Source organism: Papio anubis, chromosome 1, assembly GCF_008728515.1.
Source record: "Papio anubis isolate 15944 chromosome 1, Panubis1.0, whole genome shotgun sequence".
NCBI classification, from domain to species: Eukaryota; Metazoa; Chordata; class Mammalia; order Primates; family Cercopithecidae; genus Papio; species Papio anubis.
Genome location: NC_044976.1, coordinates 124,177,970 through 124,192,674, shown reverse-complemented (window position 1 = coordinate 124,192,674; position 14,705 = coordinate 124,177,970). Strand labels below are relative to the sequence as shown.

The 14,705-nt window shown below is 50.1% G+C and overlaps 2 protein-coding genes across 4 annotated transcripts in view; one reads left to right on the top strand and one right to left on the bottom strand.

Annotated features, from left to right (window-relative positions):
- S100A13 (S100 calcium binding protein A13) overlaps window positions 1–14,705 on the top strand; it is a 16,450-nt gene extending 1,745 nt beyond the window's left edge. The window contains exons 1-4 of one of the 3 annotated variants that reach the window (XM_009181854.2): window positions 5,202–5,366; window positions 5,890–6,005; window positions 6,962–7,175; window positions 14,450–14,705. In XM_009181854.2, the coding sequence (XP_009180118.1) occupies window positions 7,023–7,175; window positions 14,450–14,593 (297 nt within the window). In that variant the 5' untranslated portion in view covers window positions 5,202–5,366; window positions 5,890–6,005; window positions 6,962–7,022 and the 3' untranslated portion in view covers window positions 14,594–14,705. Of the gene's footprint in view, window positions 1–5,201; window positions 5,367–5,889; window positions 6,006–6,118; window positions 6,209–6,961; window positions 7,176–14,449 lie in introns of those variants that run through there. The other 2 variants (XM_009181859.4, XM_021923960.2) reach the window with 2 other exon arrangements.
- Window positions 803–5,113, bottom strand: S100A1 (S100 calcium binding protein A1). Its single transcript, XM_003892682.4, has 3 exons — window positions 4,991–5,113; window positions 2,821–2,974; window positions 803–1,144 (listed from the first exon to the last, which is right to left on the bottom strand). Exons 2-3 carry the CDS (start codon window positions 2,959–2,961, stop codon window positions 1,001–1,003), a joined length of 285 nt encoding a protein of 94 aa, XP_003892731.1. The 5' UTR covers window positions 2,962–2,974; window positions 4,991–5,113; the 3' UTR covers window positions 803–1,000.

Sequence of the window (14,705 nt, the reverse complement as noted above, 5' to 3'; positions counted from 1 at the left end):
TTTCTAATGGCTATGTGCACAATACAGTGTGCATATGTTTGAGTAATGAGAGAATGACACATCTGTCCCTGCCCACCCTTTCTCCGCCCCATAGGCACGTGAAGACCCTTTCATTTTCCTTCCTGGCACTGGCATATGTGTGTGTGTGTGTGTGTGTGTGTGTAAGGCCCATGTGAGGGTAAGGATCGTGGTTATTTTGCTTAATGCTGGAGCCTCAGTTCCTACACAGTGTTTACACACAGTACCACTTAGGTAAATGTTCGTTGATTGAAAGAAGATTATTTTGGCCAAGCGCGGTGGCTCACACCTGTAATCCCAGCACTTTGGGATGCCGAGGCAGGCAGATCACAAGGTCAGGAAATCGAGACCATCCTGGTCAACATGGTGAAACCCCGTCTCTACTAAAAATACAAAAAATTAGCTGGGCATGGTGGCAGGCATCTGTAGTCCCAGCTACTCGGGAGGCTGAGGCAGGAGAATTGCTTGAACCCGGGAGTTGGAGGTTGCAGTGACCCGAGACCGTGCCACTGCACTCCAGCCTGGGTAACAGAGCCAGACTGTGTCTCCAAAAAAAAAAAAGAAAGAAAGAAAGGAGATTCTTTCTTCCTCTGGTTTTATAGCTGAGAAGGTGATGTCTCCTCGACTTCCAACTGGAACCTTGAACCCCCACATTCCTGGACCTTGAGCTTTCCTCAAGTAGGAAGATGTAATGCACCTTGACCTCTTTCTAAATAAGACACTTCCCCAAATAAGGGAAGTGGGATCCACCCACTTCCAGATCCCAGAGGAGACAGACATCGGATGGCTGGCGAGAGAGAAGCCTTTAATGAAAGATGAGTTGCAGGCTTGGACCGCTACTCTTGCGCCCTTGGTGTGTGTGTGGGTGGGGTGGGCAGGGGTGGGGTTATGGAGAGGGATAAGTGGGATGAGGTGGAAGCAGGGGCAAGAGGCAGATCTGGGAGGGTGGAGAGGAAGGGCGCTGCCCAATGTGGCTATCTGCTCAACTGTTCTCCCAGAAGAAGTTGTTACAGGCCACTGTGAGAGCAGCCACAAGCACCACATACTCCTGGAAGTCCACCTCCCCGTCTCCATTCTCGTCTAGCTCCTTCATCACCTTGTCCACAGCATCCACATCCTTCTGGGCCTGTGGTGGGAGGAGAGGAAGAGGGAGGTGTATAGGGAGGGGTACAGCACTGAGTCAGAGGCAAGGGGGTGGTTGAGGAGAAGGAGGCAGAGATGAGCGAGAGGAACTGCACTGAATTATGGGACTATTTTGGGCCTCAAAACTCTTGAGGGCTCCTGTTGCCTACAGCATAAGCTCTTTCACCTGGCAGAATGAATAATAATAACACCAGTTACCGTATGTTGAGTGCCTACAATACAGCAAGCACTACACTAGGAGCTTTACAAGCACTGTCTAATTTAATTCTAATACAAATAACGTGAGGTATGTTTCATTATTTCCATTCTAGAGAAGAAACAAATTGGTAATTGGTGGTTAAATAAATATGCCCAAAGTCCCACAGCTAGAAAGTAGCAGGGCTGGAATTTGAACCCAGTCCAATAAAACCTCAAAACCGGTGCACTTTCTTTGTTTGTTTGTTTGTTTTTTTTGAGACGGAGTCTCGCTCTGTCGCCAAGGCTGGAGTGTAGTGGCGCGATCTTGGCTCACTGTAAGCTCCGCCCCCCGGGTTTACGCCATTCTCCTGCCTCAGCCTCCTGAGTAGCTGGGACTACAGGCGCCCGCCACCTCGCCCAGCTAGTTTTTTGTATTTTTTAGTAGAGACGGAGTTTCACCGGATTAGCCAGGATGGTCTCGATCTCCTGACCTCGTGATCCGCCCGCCTCGGCCTCCCCAACTAGTGGGGTTTTTGGGCTGGCGCCACCCCCCCGGCCGTGTTTTGTTTTTTTTTTTTTTGACACGGAGTTTTGCTCTTGTTGCCCAGGCTGGAGTACAATGGTGTGATCTCAGCTCACTGCAACCACCGCTTCCCGGGTTCAAGCAATCTCCTACCTTAGCCTCCCGAATAGCTGGGATTACAGGCATGCGCCACCACGCCTGGCCAATTTTGTATTTTTAGTAGAGACGGGTTTTCTCCGTGTTGGTCAGTCTGGTCTCGAACTCCCAACCTCACGTGATCCACCTGCCTCGGCCTCCCAAAGTGCTGGGATTACAGGCGTGAGCCACCATGCCCGGCCTAAACTGATGCACTTTCTACCATATCCTGAGGCTTCTTTACTTTGTGGCCCTGGTTAGCCTTTGCAGCCTACTTTTCTATATCCTTCATGCCAGTCGAATAAAACTACTGGCATGCACCACATTCTTCTTTCTCTTGTGCTTTTGTTCATTCAGTTACTTCCTCCTAAAATGTCTGCATTTACCTAGATAATCTTCCAATGGAAATCCATGGCTCAAGTGCTACCTCTTCAGGAGAGCCATCTTACTTCAATCAGGTTAATAATCTCTCATAACCCTTTCTGGCACATCTATTAAGGCTCTGTGTACTTCCTGGAGTTCATGGTTTACTTTTAATTATCAATCTTTCCCTTCTAGTCTGTGAGTCTTATTACTGATGAATCTACACAGGGCCTAACACTTGTTATAGTGATCAATAACATATTGGTGATCAATAAACCGGGGCATTTTGACTTGACCCAGCTGGAGTAGGGGAGCCTGGAAAAATCCAGGAGAGAAGCCTGGGAAAGGAAAGAAGGAGGCTGGGCTGAGCTGGAGGTGGGGTGGGGAGACAGCAAGGGGGTGCCCACCCCATTCCCCCAACCTTCACCCACTCCACTCCCACTCCACCACTCTGTACTTACATCCAGGAAGCCAGAGAGCTCTGTCTGCAGCAGCTCTTTCAGCTCCTTCTTGCTCAGCTTGTACTTGTCCCCCTCTTTGCCCGAGTGGGCGTGGAACACGTTGATGAGGGTCTCCATCGCCGTCTCCAGCTCCGAGCCCATTGCAGCAGTGCACCTACCCACCCCCATCATGGAAGTGAGCCTTGAGGACCAGGCCCAGAGTACCAGGGTCTAGGTGAGGGGAGCCCTCAGGCCTGGCCCTGGCTGACAGCTCAAATAACTGTGGGATTAAAGCCCAACTGCAATTGATCTTTCCCTGAGATTTTAAAATGTGAGGGAAACCCCAGCAGACCTAAATGCAGACCTGTTCTCCATGTCCCTCAGTCTGTACCCCAGCCAAAGGGAATCAGGGTTAGGGCATGGAGAGACAGCAGTTGGAGCTGGGCTGGCTCCAGAGGCCTGTGGTAGATGTCTGCAGTGGCTGCCCAGGCAGGGATTGAGGAGGGTGGGGCAGGCAGGGGTGGTCACAGGACGAGGCCATGCTTCCTCTGGCTCTATTTTTACCCTGGACCTTGCCTGCCTAGTATAGCTAAGCTCTGCTGTTGAGGGTGGTGGGCTGGGGTGTCCACTACAGCCTTCCCTCTGCTGCCCACCCCTAGCAAGAAGTCAGTCTGGTACCCTCGGTCAGCCTGGTAGAGGGGGTTGCAGCCCCAGTGGGCGGGTGGCCTAAGGCTTCTAGGGGAGGGAGGTCTCACTGACTCTGAGTTTCCTGTCAGCAGCTGGGGGCCCCTTTTGGTCCTTCAACTCTGTTCTCTCCTGAACATGTCATTTTGGCTTCTCTGGGGTATGCTCCCATTGCTTCTGCAAAATTATCCCTTTCATCTGGTGGGTGGCAGAAGGGGAGAGAGGAATGTTTGAGCCTTTTCCTTGGAGCCAGGGTTCCCAGGGAAGGGGAGAGGAGACCTGCAGGCATTGTCCCTGCGACTGCTCACTCCTGGTTGATTTGGGGATAGTGGGAGCAAGGGGAATGGGGCTGGTATGTGTTGGGGGAGATAAAGGGCTGAGAGCATGCAGTCCTTTGAGTTCAAGGGGCTGGGAGAGAGTAGGAGAAGAAAGGAGAAAGGAGGGGTCTGTTGAGAGAGAAGACTGCCAAGGGGGGCCTCTTTCCTTTGGCCCTGGGACAGTCTGGCCTTCCGCAACCCCAGGGGGGCAGCTCAGGTGTCTCGGATCAGATGTCCCCATCCTTCCCCAGGCCTGGGGGCTGGACAATGGCCCCTGATCGAATGACATCCCAGTTCTTCAATGGGGCCCTTGTGAGTGTCATCTGAACTCCGGACCTGAGAAGCGGTTGTCACAGAGACATGGGGGAGATGGAACCCAAGCTGTGGCTGATGAGGGGATAAGGGGTGCTTGAGGGAGGGATGCTGGTGGCTTGATTACCTGCTCCATGCCAGAGGGGCAGCTGGAGGTCGTCTGGAGCCCTAGAGCAGCCTGGGATTTTATGTGGTGGCAGTTCTGAGAGGACTTGGGGGCAGGGCAGATGGGAAAACAAAGAGGAAAGAATTGGGGGAAAGAGGAGTCAAGAGGTCTGGGCCAAAAAGGGTAGGAGGAGAAAGGGGAGGTCCTGTGGAGGTAGCGTTGGGAAGGGGTACAGCACCCTCCATCCCCCACTTCCCCATATCTTGGGAGCTTCGCCTTGCCGCCCCCAGACTCCCCAGAGACCTGAGCTCTTGGCAAGGCAGGGTGGGGGTGGCAGAGACTAAGGCTGGCAAGAGAGGTGGGGGCAGAAACAGCTGTTGTATCTGCTCTCTTCTTCTTACCCCACAGGAGGCGAGGCAGGGGAGGGCTGGGGCCCTTCCCAACACCTGGGAGACAGAGGGGGCCTTGGCAGGGACTTGAGGGCTCCCTGTGGGAGGGCCAGGTGGCCAGGAAGCTCTTGGTGGGTTCCCCACTGACTTCCTCCTTTGCTGAGCTGCCAGCTCTCTCTCCGACCTTCAGTTCATTTGTCTCTCATCACCACCTTCCAAACCCTGTCTCCCCCAGATCCCAAACTGCCCTCACTCTGACTGACTCCTCCCAGATCCTTAGTGCCCCACAGTGCTATGGGCCCCAGCCTCTTGGAGCCCTTCTGAAGACCCCTCTCCCCGAAGCTGGCAGGCCAGGGACTAGCACAGTGGGGCAGGGTACTCACCGTCGGCCTGGGCCTGAGGTGGGAGCAGGTTCTGGACAGATAGCCGAGGCTGCAAATGTGGCTGCTGGAGCTGTGTATGGAGACCTGTCTTCAACAGTCCCTCCCCCGCTGACCCCCCCACCGACTCCACCCCTTCACAGACGAACACCCTGTGGGGCAAGGGGCCAGGAGCAGACAGAGGCGCCCTCTGTCTCCTGGGCTGGAACAGGCGGCCCTTGTCTCTTTCCCAGCCTTGCTTGCCCCATTCCCTTCTCTTTAGGCAGCAGTGGATGGTGCAGGGGAAAGAGGTGGGAAGGAGGTCCTGGGAGGGATACTGGTTGTCTCACCCCAAGCCGGGCCTTGCAGTACCTGCAGCTGACTGTGCTGGTTGACCCGGGTAAGGGGGTAATTCTGCTGAGGGGGTCTTAGTCTGTGGCTCCTCCATGGGGCCTCACTGAGAGGACCCTCAGTGAGTAACTTAGTCTTGGGAGTCTGAGAACCCACAGAGGGATTTCAATCCAGGACTCTTCTATGGGGGTATCAACCTGGATCCCCCTGTGTGTGTGGGGCCTCAGCCTGGGGTTCTCTGAGGGATCTTGGGCTGTAGCATCCTTTGTGGGGTTTCATTCTAAGGGGCCTCCGTGTATGTCTCAGATTGGGCCTCTCAGTGTTGAGCTCCCTCAATTGGTTTCCTCCCTCTTCCCCTCTCAGCATACACACTCCTGATTAGACGTGGGGTGTGGTGGCAGCAGCCCCCAGTATTGAAAGGACTAGGACCCTGGGACCCCTGCTGAATGAAATCTGTCCAGACAGCTCCTCTCCCTGACCAAGTGGGGGCGCTCGTGTGCCTGGCAGGGAGCCCGGGTCCAGGCCTGAGGGTTCAGGACAAGAGGCCTGATTGGGCTGTCTCTGGTCTTCAGAATCCACCACTGAAATTTGACACCTCCGGGCTTGTGAGCAGCTCTCTCCTCCTTCCCTGCTGCTTATAAACCTCAGCCCTGAGACTCCAGCTCGCTCCACCCCATCTCCTTGCCCGGTAAGTCTCATTGCCGACCCTGGAGGGAGCCTGGAGATCATTTTTTCTTCCTGGGCTCCCAGGTCCCTCCCCGAGAGCCAGCTCAGACAGGAATTCAGGAAGCAGCTTTGGATGATCGAGCAACAGTGCATGCCGGAGTGTGTGACGGGGGGACGGAAAAGAGAATGCCTCTTCCAGCCCCACCCACCGCACCCCAGGGGGCTGTGAGTGCCTGTACTAAACCCGTCATGGGGCAGGGAGTCAGAGACACCCCGTTCCAGGACCCTTATCTCCCGATGGGGAGGCAGGAGCGGGGAGGATCTGTGGGGTCCTGGGTTCAGCACTCTGCCCTGCTGCCCTGAAGAGAGAGGTAAGGGTGGATCCCGGCAGAGAAAATGGGTCTGTTCAGACAGAGCCAGCTCTGACCACAGGGGACATTTGCCAGACCCTGTGCTTCTCTGCTGGGAGAAGCGGTCAGAGTGTGTGTGGGCGGATGCGAGTGGCTGGAGACCAGGTCCCAACATAAACAAGCTTTGGAGACAAACAACCTTGTGACCTGTGAAGCTGGGTGAGACAAGAAGGGACTCTTGAGACAGACACGCCACAGAGGGGCCACCAGACTCGAAGGACTCCAGGAAGGACCCTCAACTGAAAACCTCCTCTCAAGTAGAGAGGTCTCTAGATCGAGGCATCACCACAGAGGGGTCCCTAAGCCACAGACATTTAAAAAGGAGCCCAGATTGTGAGACCTACAGAAGAGGGGGTTTCTGGAGCCGAATCTTCTGCCCCCACAGAAACTGAGATGCTGTTGTCTGGTCTGCTGCCCCAAGCTCAACCCCTGTCCTCTCCCTCTTTCCCTATAATGCCCTCTCCAGGCCAAGACCTGATGCAGTAACACCAAGGCAGGGGCCTTCTGAACCATTCCTACATCTTGGGGCTCCATGACTCTCCCTCTCTGCTCCTCCTCTGTTCCACAGGTCAGCCCTGACAAAGGTCAGCTAGCCCCTTGAGGACATCAGCTTTGGCCTCAGGGTCCTAATGGCAGCAGAACCACTGACAGAGCTAGAGGAGTCCATTGAGACCGTGGTCACCACCTTCTTCACCTTTGCTAGGCAGGAGGGCCGGAAGGATAGCCTCAGCATCAACGAGTTCAAGGAGCTGGTTACCCAGCAGTTGCCCCATCTGCTCAAGGTAGGCAGAGGTCTGGGACTGAGATTTTGTGAGACGGTGATTATGGGACACTGTGTTTAGGACGTGATGGTGCCAAGTACGATAATGTGACCACAAGAAAGGATGTGGGTAGCTGCATGTATAAATGGTTGCAGGTTTTATTTATTTATTTTTTGAGACAGAGTCTCACTCTGTTGCCCAGGCTGGAGTGCAGTGTTGCGATCTTGGCTCACTGCAACCTCCATCTCCAGGGTTCAAGTGATTATCCTGCCTCGGCGTCCTGAGTAGCTGGGCTTACAGGTGTGTGCCACCACACCCAGCCAATTTCTGTATTTTTAGTAGAGACAGGGTTTCATCAGGTTGGCCAGGCTGGTCTCGAACTCCTGACCTCAGGTGATCCACCTGCCTTGGCCTCCCAAAGTGCTGGGATTGGTTTTCTTGCCTGGTGTGTATGTGTGTGTGTTTGTGTGTGTATGCATATAATTAGATAAGCAAAGATACTATGTGCCAGTGGAAGTATGGGTTTGTATTAGAAGATGCTGTTGGGTTCTTGTGTATGCTCTGTGCCTTTCTGGTCTAATTTCCCCAAGACAGAACTGGACCCAGAGCTGGCTTCCACGAGATTCACAGACTGTCACAGCTGGAAGGAGGCCAAGAGAAAACACAGTCCGTGTTCCTCACTTCACATATATAGAAACTGAGGCCTAGCAGTGGAAAGAGGCTTATCAAAAATGAAAACACAGCCAAATTCATGGAGTCATAGATGTCAGTGTAGGGGGTCTGTGGGATGCATCTGTGAAGACTCCCCACTCGCTATGGGCATCCCCTTACTAGGGTGTAAGACAGAGTCATTCCTTCTCTCCCACTCACAGGCTGGAGTCAGGTCTTAAATTTCATTGACTCTGGGCTCGAAGAGGCCTGGTCATTCCAGGCTGTTGACAGTTTGTTTTACGTCTTTTCTGAAAATCCACAGGCACATTGAAGTGTGTGAATATGGACTCCTTGAACACAGTGAGTCTCTGAAACTCATGGTCTTTCATCTGCAAAATCCCCTACAACTTCCAACTTCTCAGATTTTATTTTTTTTGAGACAGTGTCTCACTCTGTTGCCCAAGCCACTGTGCGATCACAGCTCACTGCATCCTTGACCTTCCAGGCTCAGGCAATCCTCCTGCCCCAGCCTCACCAGTAGGTGGGACCACAGGCACATGCCTGGCTAATGTTTTCTTTTTTTGAGACAGTCTCACTCTGTCATCGAGGCTGGAGTGCAGTGGTGCGATCTCGGCTCACTGCAACCTCTGCCTCCTGGGTTCAAGTGGTTCTGTTGCCTCAGCCTTATGAGTAGCTGGGATTACAGGCAACCGCCACCATGCCCAGATAATTTTTATATTTTTAGTAGAGACGGGGTTTCACTATGTTGGCCAGGCTGGTTTCGAACTCCTGACCTCAGGTGATCCGCCCACCTCAGCCTCTCAAAGTGCTGGGATTACAGGTGTGAGCCACTGTGCCTGGCCTAATTTTTAAGTTACTTGTAGGGATGAGGTCTCTCTATGTTTCCCAAGCTGGTCTCAAACTCCAGGCCTCAACTGATCCTCCTGCCTTGGCCTTCCAAAGTGTTGGGATTACAGGTGTGAGCCACTGTGCCCAGTCAGACATTTCCTTTCATCTTTTTACTGGAAACTTCAGTTTCTCTCCTGAAGGGACAGCATTCCTTATATTCTTGTCAAGCAGTGACTTTTTTTTTTTTTTTTTCCTAAATTCAACTTCCTCTGGGCCTGGAAATGTAGGAAGTGACCTCTCTGCTTTGCATTACCTCTAGATTTTAGTTTCTTCTTCTTTCTAAGAGTTCCCAGCTCCTTGGAAGCTCATCTGCAACCTGCCATTCTTTTTATTGCACTCCTTACAGCTCTTCAGCTCCTGGCTCACTGTTTTCTTCTCATCACTGCTTCTGTTGTTATTCTCAGTGGCTTCAGCATCCACACAGACAATTCATCCAACACCTGGGCCTTTTAATTTTCTCAACTACTCATTTCCAAAAAGATTTGTCTTCTTCCATCTCAGCATCCCACTCCTCTGTTCATGCTTTAGACTGTGTCATTAACAAAATGACGCACCACTTCCAAAATCTTGATTTCAAGTCTCCCTTTATCTGCTGACCTCCTCCTGTCATTCTGATTCTGTTCCCCTCTCTAGCTTCTCCACTCCAGCACTTCCCTGACTCCTCAGGTACCTTCAGTCTCTTGACCCTCTCACTTTTGCATCTTCCATCAATATCCCTCATGTCCTCATTGCCCTTCTTCCTCACCTCAGGTTCTAAGGCTTCTCATTGTAATCACTGCCTTAACTCCATTGATTCTGTCTCTCTCTGTTCTCAACCCAGTTAATCCACCATTTCACCTGTAGTAACTTGCTGGTTAAATCCACTGTTCTGCACCTGCACTTGGATAGCTGAATCTGGCTGGAGAAAAATGCACAGCTTTGTTGACTTGTCTCACTTTAAGTCTATAACCACAGACCCCAAAAGGGACCCTTGGCAATGCCTGGCGGTTCTACTAGGTTTCCCTGGTTGATTCATTTACCAGTTCTTTCAGATGATTATTTCACAATTTGTCTTCTCTCTTCAAAGCTCAGTACATCTTTCCACATTCTCCCTTTTCCTGAGAAGTTTACTCATTGAGAAGGTCAGGAGTTCGAGACCAGCCTGGCCAACATAGTGAAACCCCATCTCTACTAAAAACGTATTTAAAAAATCAGCTGGGCATGGTGGTGTGCGCCTGTAATCCCAGCTACTTGGGAGGCTGAAGCAGGAAAATTGCTTGAACCTGGGAGGCAGAAGTTGCAGGGAGCCAAGATCATACCACTGCACTCCAGCCTGGGCAACAGAGGGAGACTGTCTCAAAGAAAAAAAAAAGGAAAAGAAAAAAGAAAATAGGAGCAATCAGGAAACTTGTACATGCTCCCTCCCTGAAATCAGCAGTCTTTCCTGTTATGCAAATGATCTGTCACTGCCCCTAAGGCCAATCCTTCACCGGTGCCCTGGATCCCATCCCCTCTCACCTACTTAGAGACTTTCCTCTTGAAATTACTCCTCTCTTTCTTGCGTCGTCAAATTTTCCTTCTCCACTGTATCATTCTTATAAGCTTACAACTGATATCTCTTTTTTTTTTTTTTGAGACAGGATCTCACTTTGTTGCCCAGGCTAGAGTGCAGTGGCATGATCACAGTTCACTGCAACCTCCACCTCCCAGGCTCAAGTGATCCTTCCACCTCAGCCTTCTGAGTAGCTGGGACTACAGGCATGTGCCACCATGTCCGGCTAATTTTTAAAATTTTTTGTACAGACAGGGCCTCTGTATGTGTGCGTGCATGTAATTAGGTAAGCAAAGATACTGTGTGTCAGTGGGAGTATGGGCTTGTATCAGATGATGCTGTTGGGTTCTTGTGTATGTTCTGTGCCTTTCTGGTCTAATTTCCCCAAGACAGGACTGGACCCAGAGCTGGCTTCCAGGAGATTCACAGACCATCACAGCTAGAAGGAGGCCAAGAGAAACCACAGTCCGCATTCCTCATTTCATATATATGGAAACTGAGGCCTAATTTTTAAATTTTTTTTGTAGAGACAGGACCTCATTATATTGCCCTTGCTGGTCTTGAACTCATAGGCTTACGTGATCCTTCTGCCCTGGCCTCCCACAGGGTTGGGATTACAGGCATGAGCCACTATGCCCAGCCCAATCCTTTACTGATGGAAATTTTTCTTATGTCCATTTCTTCCTTCTTGCACATATCCGTGTTTGTATACCTACGTACTGGTGGGAAAATAACAACATAAGGTAAATGTTTGGCAGTAGAAATATTAGGTTAAGTGGCATGTTCATTTTCAATTTTTTTTTTTTTTTTTAAAACAGACTCTTGCTCTTTCACCCAGGCTGGAGGGTAGTGGTGCAATCTCGGGTCACTGCAACCTCTGCCTCCCAGGTTCAAGCGATTTTCCTGGCTCAACTTCTCTGAGTAGCTGGGACTACAGGCTCATGCCACTACGCCTGGCTAATTTTTGTATTTTTAGTAGAGACGAGGTTTCACCATGTTGGCCAGGCTGGTCTCGAACTCCTGACCTCAGATGATCTGCCTGTCTCGGCCTCCCAAAGTGCTGGGATTACAGGGCTGAGCCACCAAGATCGGCCTTCATTTTTAATTTTTGTGACTATTACCAATTTGCCTCCTAAAAAAGTTGTACCAGTTTATATGGCCACCCACACTTCATGCGATGCCTGTGTACTTGTCCAAACTGGGTATTATTGAGCTTTTAATTTTTGCTAATCTACGATATGAAAATGGTATCTTTTTCTGATTTATGCTTATATAATTTGGAGTGAAATGGAACTTCTTCATCTTCTTCTTCTTCTTCTTCTTCTTATTTTTTGAGATAAGGTCTCACTGTGTCACCCAGGCTGGGCTGGAGTGCAGTGGTGTGATCTCGGCTCACTACAACCTCTGCCTCTCGGGTTCAAGCGATTCTCCTGCCTTAGCCTCCCAAGTAGCTGGGACTATGGGCATGCGTCACCATGCCTGGCTAATTTTTGCATTTTTAGTAGAGATGGGGTTTCATCATGTTGGCCAGGCTGGTCTTGAATGCCTGACCTTGAGTTATCCACCTGCCTTGGCCTCCCAAAGTTCTGGGATTAACTTTGGTGAGCCACCATGCCTGGCCAGTAACATTTTATAATGTTAAAAAGAATCCTGTAAGCCGGGTGTGGTGGCTCATGCCTGTAATCCCAGCTCTTTGGGAGGCTGAGGTGGGTGGATCACCTGAGGTCAGGAGTTTGAGACCAGCCTAGCAAACATGGTGAAACCCCATCCCTGCTAAAAATACAAAAATTAGCCAGGTGTGGTGATGGGTGCCTGTAATCCTAGTGACTCGGGAGGCTGAGGCAGGAGAATTGCTTGAACCCAGGAGGCAGGGGTTGCAGTGAGCTGAGATCATACCACTGCACTTCAGCCTGGGCAACAGAGTGAGACTCCATCTCAAAAAAAAAAAAAAAAGAAAAAAAATCCTGTAAATAGTTTAATTGGGATCATATAAAAGATATATTTTAGGGAAAATTGACATTTTTACCCAGTTGAGCCTTTCTCTTTAAGAAAAATGTATATTTATCTAATTTTCTATTTATTCAAGTTTTTTTTAATATCCCTGTGGTATAATATGAAATATATAGTTGTCATTTTGTATCCATGGGAATTATTCCCAGGACTCCCTTGGATGCCAAAATCCTTGGATGCTCCAGTACCTTTTTTTGTCCTTTTCTTGTAGAGATGGGGGTCTCACTATGTTGCCCTGGCTGGTCTTGAACTCCTGGGCTCAAGCGATCCTCTCACCTTGGCCTCCCCAAGTGCTGAGATTACAGGTGTGAGCCACCATGCCTCGCCTCAAATCCCTTATATAAAATCAGATAGTACTTGCATATAACCTATGCACATCCTCCTGTATACTTTAAATTACAAGTAACTCTAGGTTACTTGTAATACATAATGCAATGCCTACTCATCACTTCATTCACTTGGATTCAACGTAGTACTTAGCATGGGGCAAAATTTAAGTTTTGCTTTTTGGAATTTTGTGGATTTTTTCCTTCAAATATTTTTGGTCTTAGGTTGGTTGAATCCAGGGCTGTGGAACCCACTGATACCGATATGGTATTTGGTATTTGGCCTTTGTTTTGTTTCTGTCTTCAGCTCTTTTTTTTTTTTTGAGAGAGTCTCGCTCTGTCACCCAGGCTGGAAGGCACTGGCTTGATCTCGGCTCACTACAGCCTCTGCCTCCCATACTCAAGGGATTCTTCTGATTCAGCCTCCCAAGTAGTTGGGACTACAGGTGTGCACTACCACACCCAGCTAATTTTTGTATTTTTTTTTTCTTTTTTTGAGACAGAGTCCCACTTTGTAGCCCAGGCTGGAGCGCAATGGCGTGATCTCTGCTCACCACAACCTCCACCTCCCAGGTTCAAGCAATTCTCCTGTCTCAGCCTCCCAAGTAGCTGGGATTACAGGCTCCCACCACCATGCCTGGCTAATTTTTGTATTTTTAGTAGAGACAGGGTTTCTCCATGTTGGCCAGGCTGGTCTTGAACTCCTGACCTCAGGTGATCTGCCCGCCCTGGCCTCTCAAAGTGCTGGGATTACAGGCGTGAGCCACCACACCTGGCCTGCCTAATTTTTGTATTTTTAGTAGAGGTAGGGTTTCGCTTTGTTGGCCAGACTGGTCTTAAACTCTTGACCTCAAGTGGTCCACCCACCTCAGCCTCCCAAAGTGTTGGGATTACAGGCGTAAGGCACCACACCCTTCCTGCTTCTTCCTTCTTAATACTTACTTATTTATCTTTACTAATTGAATGCACCCCCAATATAATGTTACAGTAGTCATCCTTGCCTTCCACTGGCAGTGCTTGTAGTATATTATAATTAAATGTGGTTGTAACTTAAAAAAAAAAGTCTTTTTAGCTCTTCTGTGAATCAGCTTTGTTCCCTTTAGAGATTTGGTGAGTCTTCTCTGTCTGCGTCCAAATGTTGGTTCAAACCTTGAGCATCACACCCTGCCTGAGGCACCCTTCTCTGGTTTGATGTTGAACTATTGTTCAACAGTCAACGTTTTGGTTGTGCTTGTTTATCTGGCAACAGGTCCTTCGATCAGGACATCTGGTTTACTGTTGCCATTGATTTCACAGGCCTATGAGAGAGACTGTGTCAAGGGCCCCCTGAAAACCCAGATACTCCATGTCTTTCCCCTGATCTAGTGACCCAGCTAGATAAATGAAAAGACACAGGGGTCGTGCGAATGAGCAGCTAAGTACTGGGAACTTCTTCAGCTTTCTGATAAAGAGGAGGGTGGCCCCAGAAAGCTCAGACTGGGTCCAACCCTGCAGCATCTCCCTGAGATGCTGGCAAATCCTTGGGCCGATCCCACAGCAGCTGCAGCAGTGTGCTGGTGAGAGCAGATTGTGTGCATTTCTTTCCAGCTTTATATTAAGCGACAACTTGTTTGTGCCATGGTGGAAGTATTTACACAATGGCAAGCACTAGGACTCAGGACCCCCACCTCTCTCTGTTGGTGCTCCTTGGAGAGGCACCCCGTGGCAGTGCAGTTTTGGGGCTGCAGCCTCATTCTTTAGAGAAGGGGCAGGTGCCACTGCTCTCTGAGGGAAGGGCCTTGAGAGAATGGCAGCTGGCAATTCTTCCCTCTCTGTTTTCTCAAGAACCCCAGTTTCTAACTCTACCCTTTCGTTTGGTGTCTTCTCAGGATGTGGGCTCTCTTGATGAGAAGATGAAGAGTTTGGATGTGAATCAGGACTCAGAGCTTAAGTTCAATGAGTACTGGAGACTGATTGGGGAGCTGGCCAAGGAAATCAGGAAGAAGAAGGACCTGAAGATCAGGAAGAAGTAAAGCCGCCTGGCTGGGATGGGGGTGGGCAGGGCAGGGCTGGTCAGGGCCAAGTAGAACTGCACTCTTCTCAAATAAAGCTTCATCCTTGAAACACAAATGTTTCTTACTCACA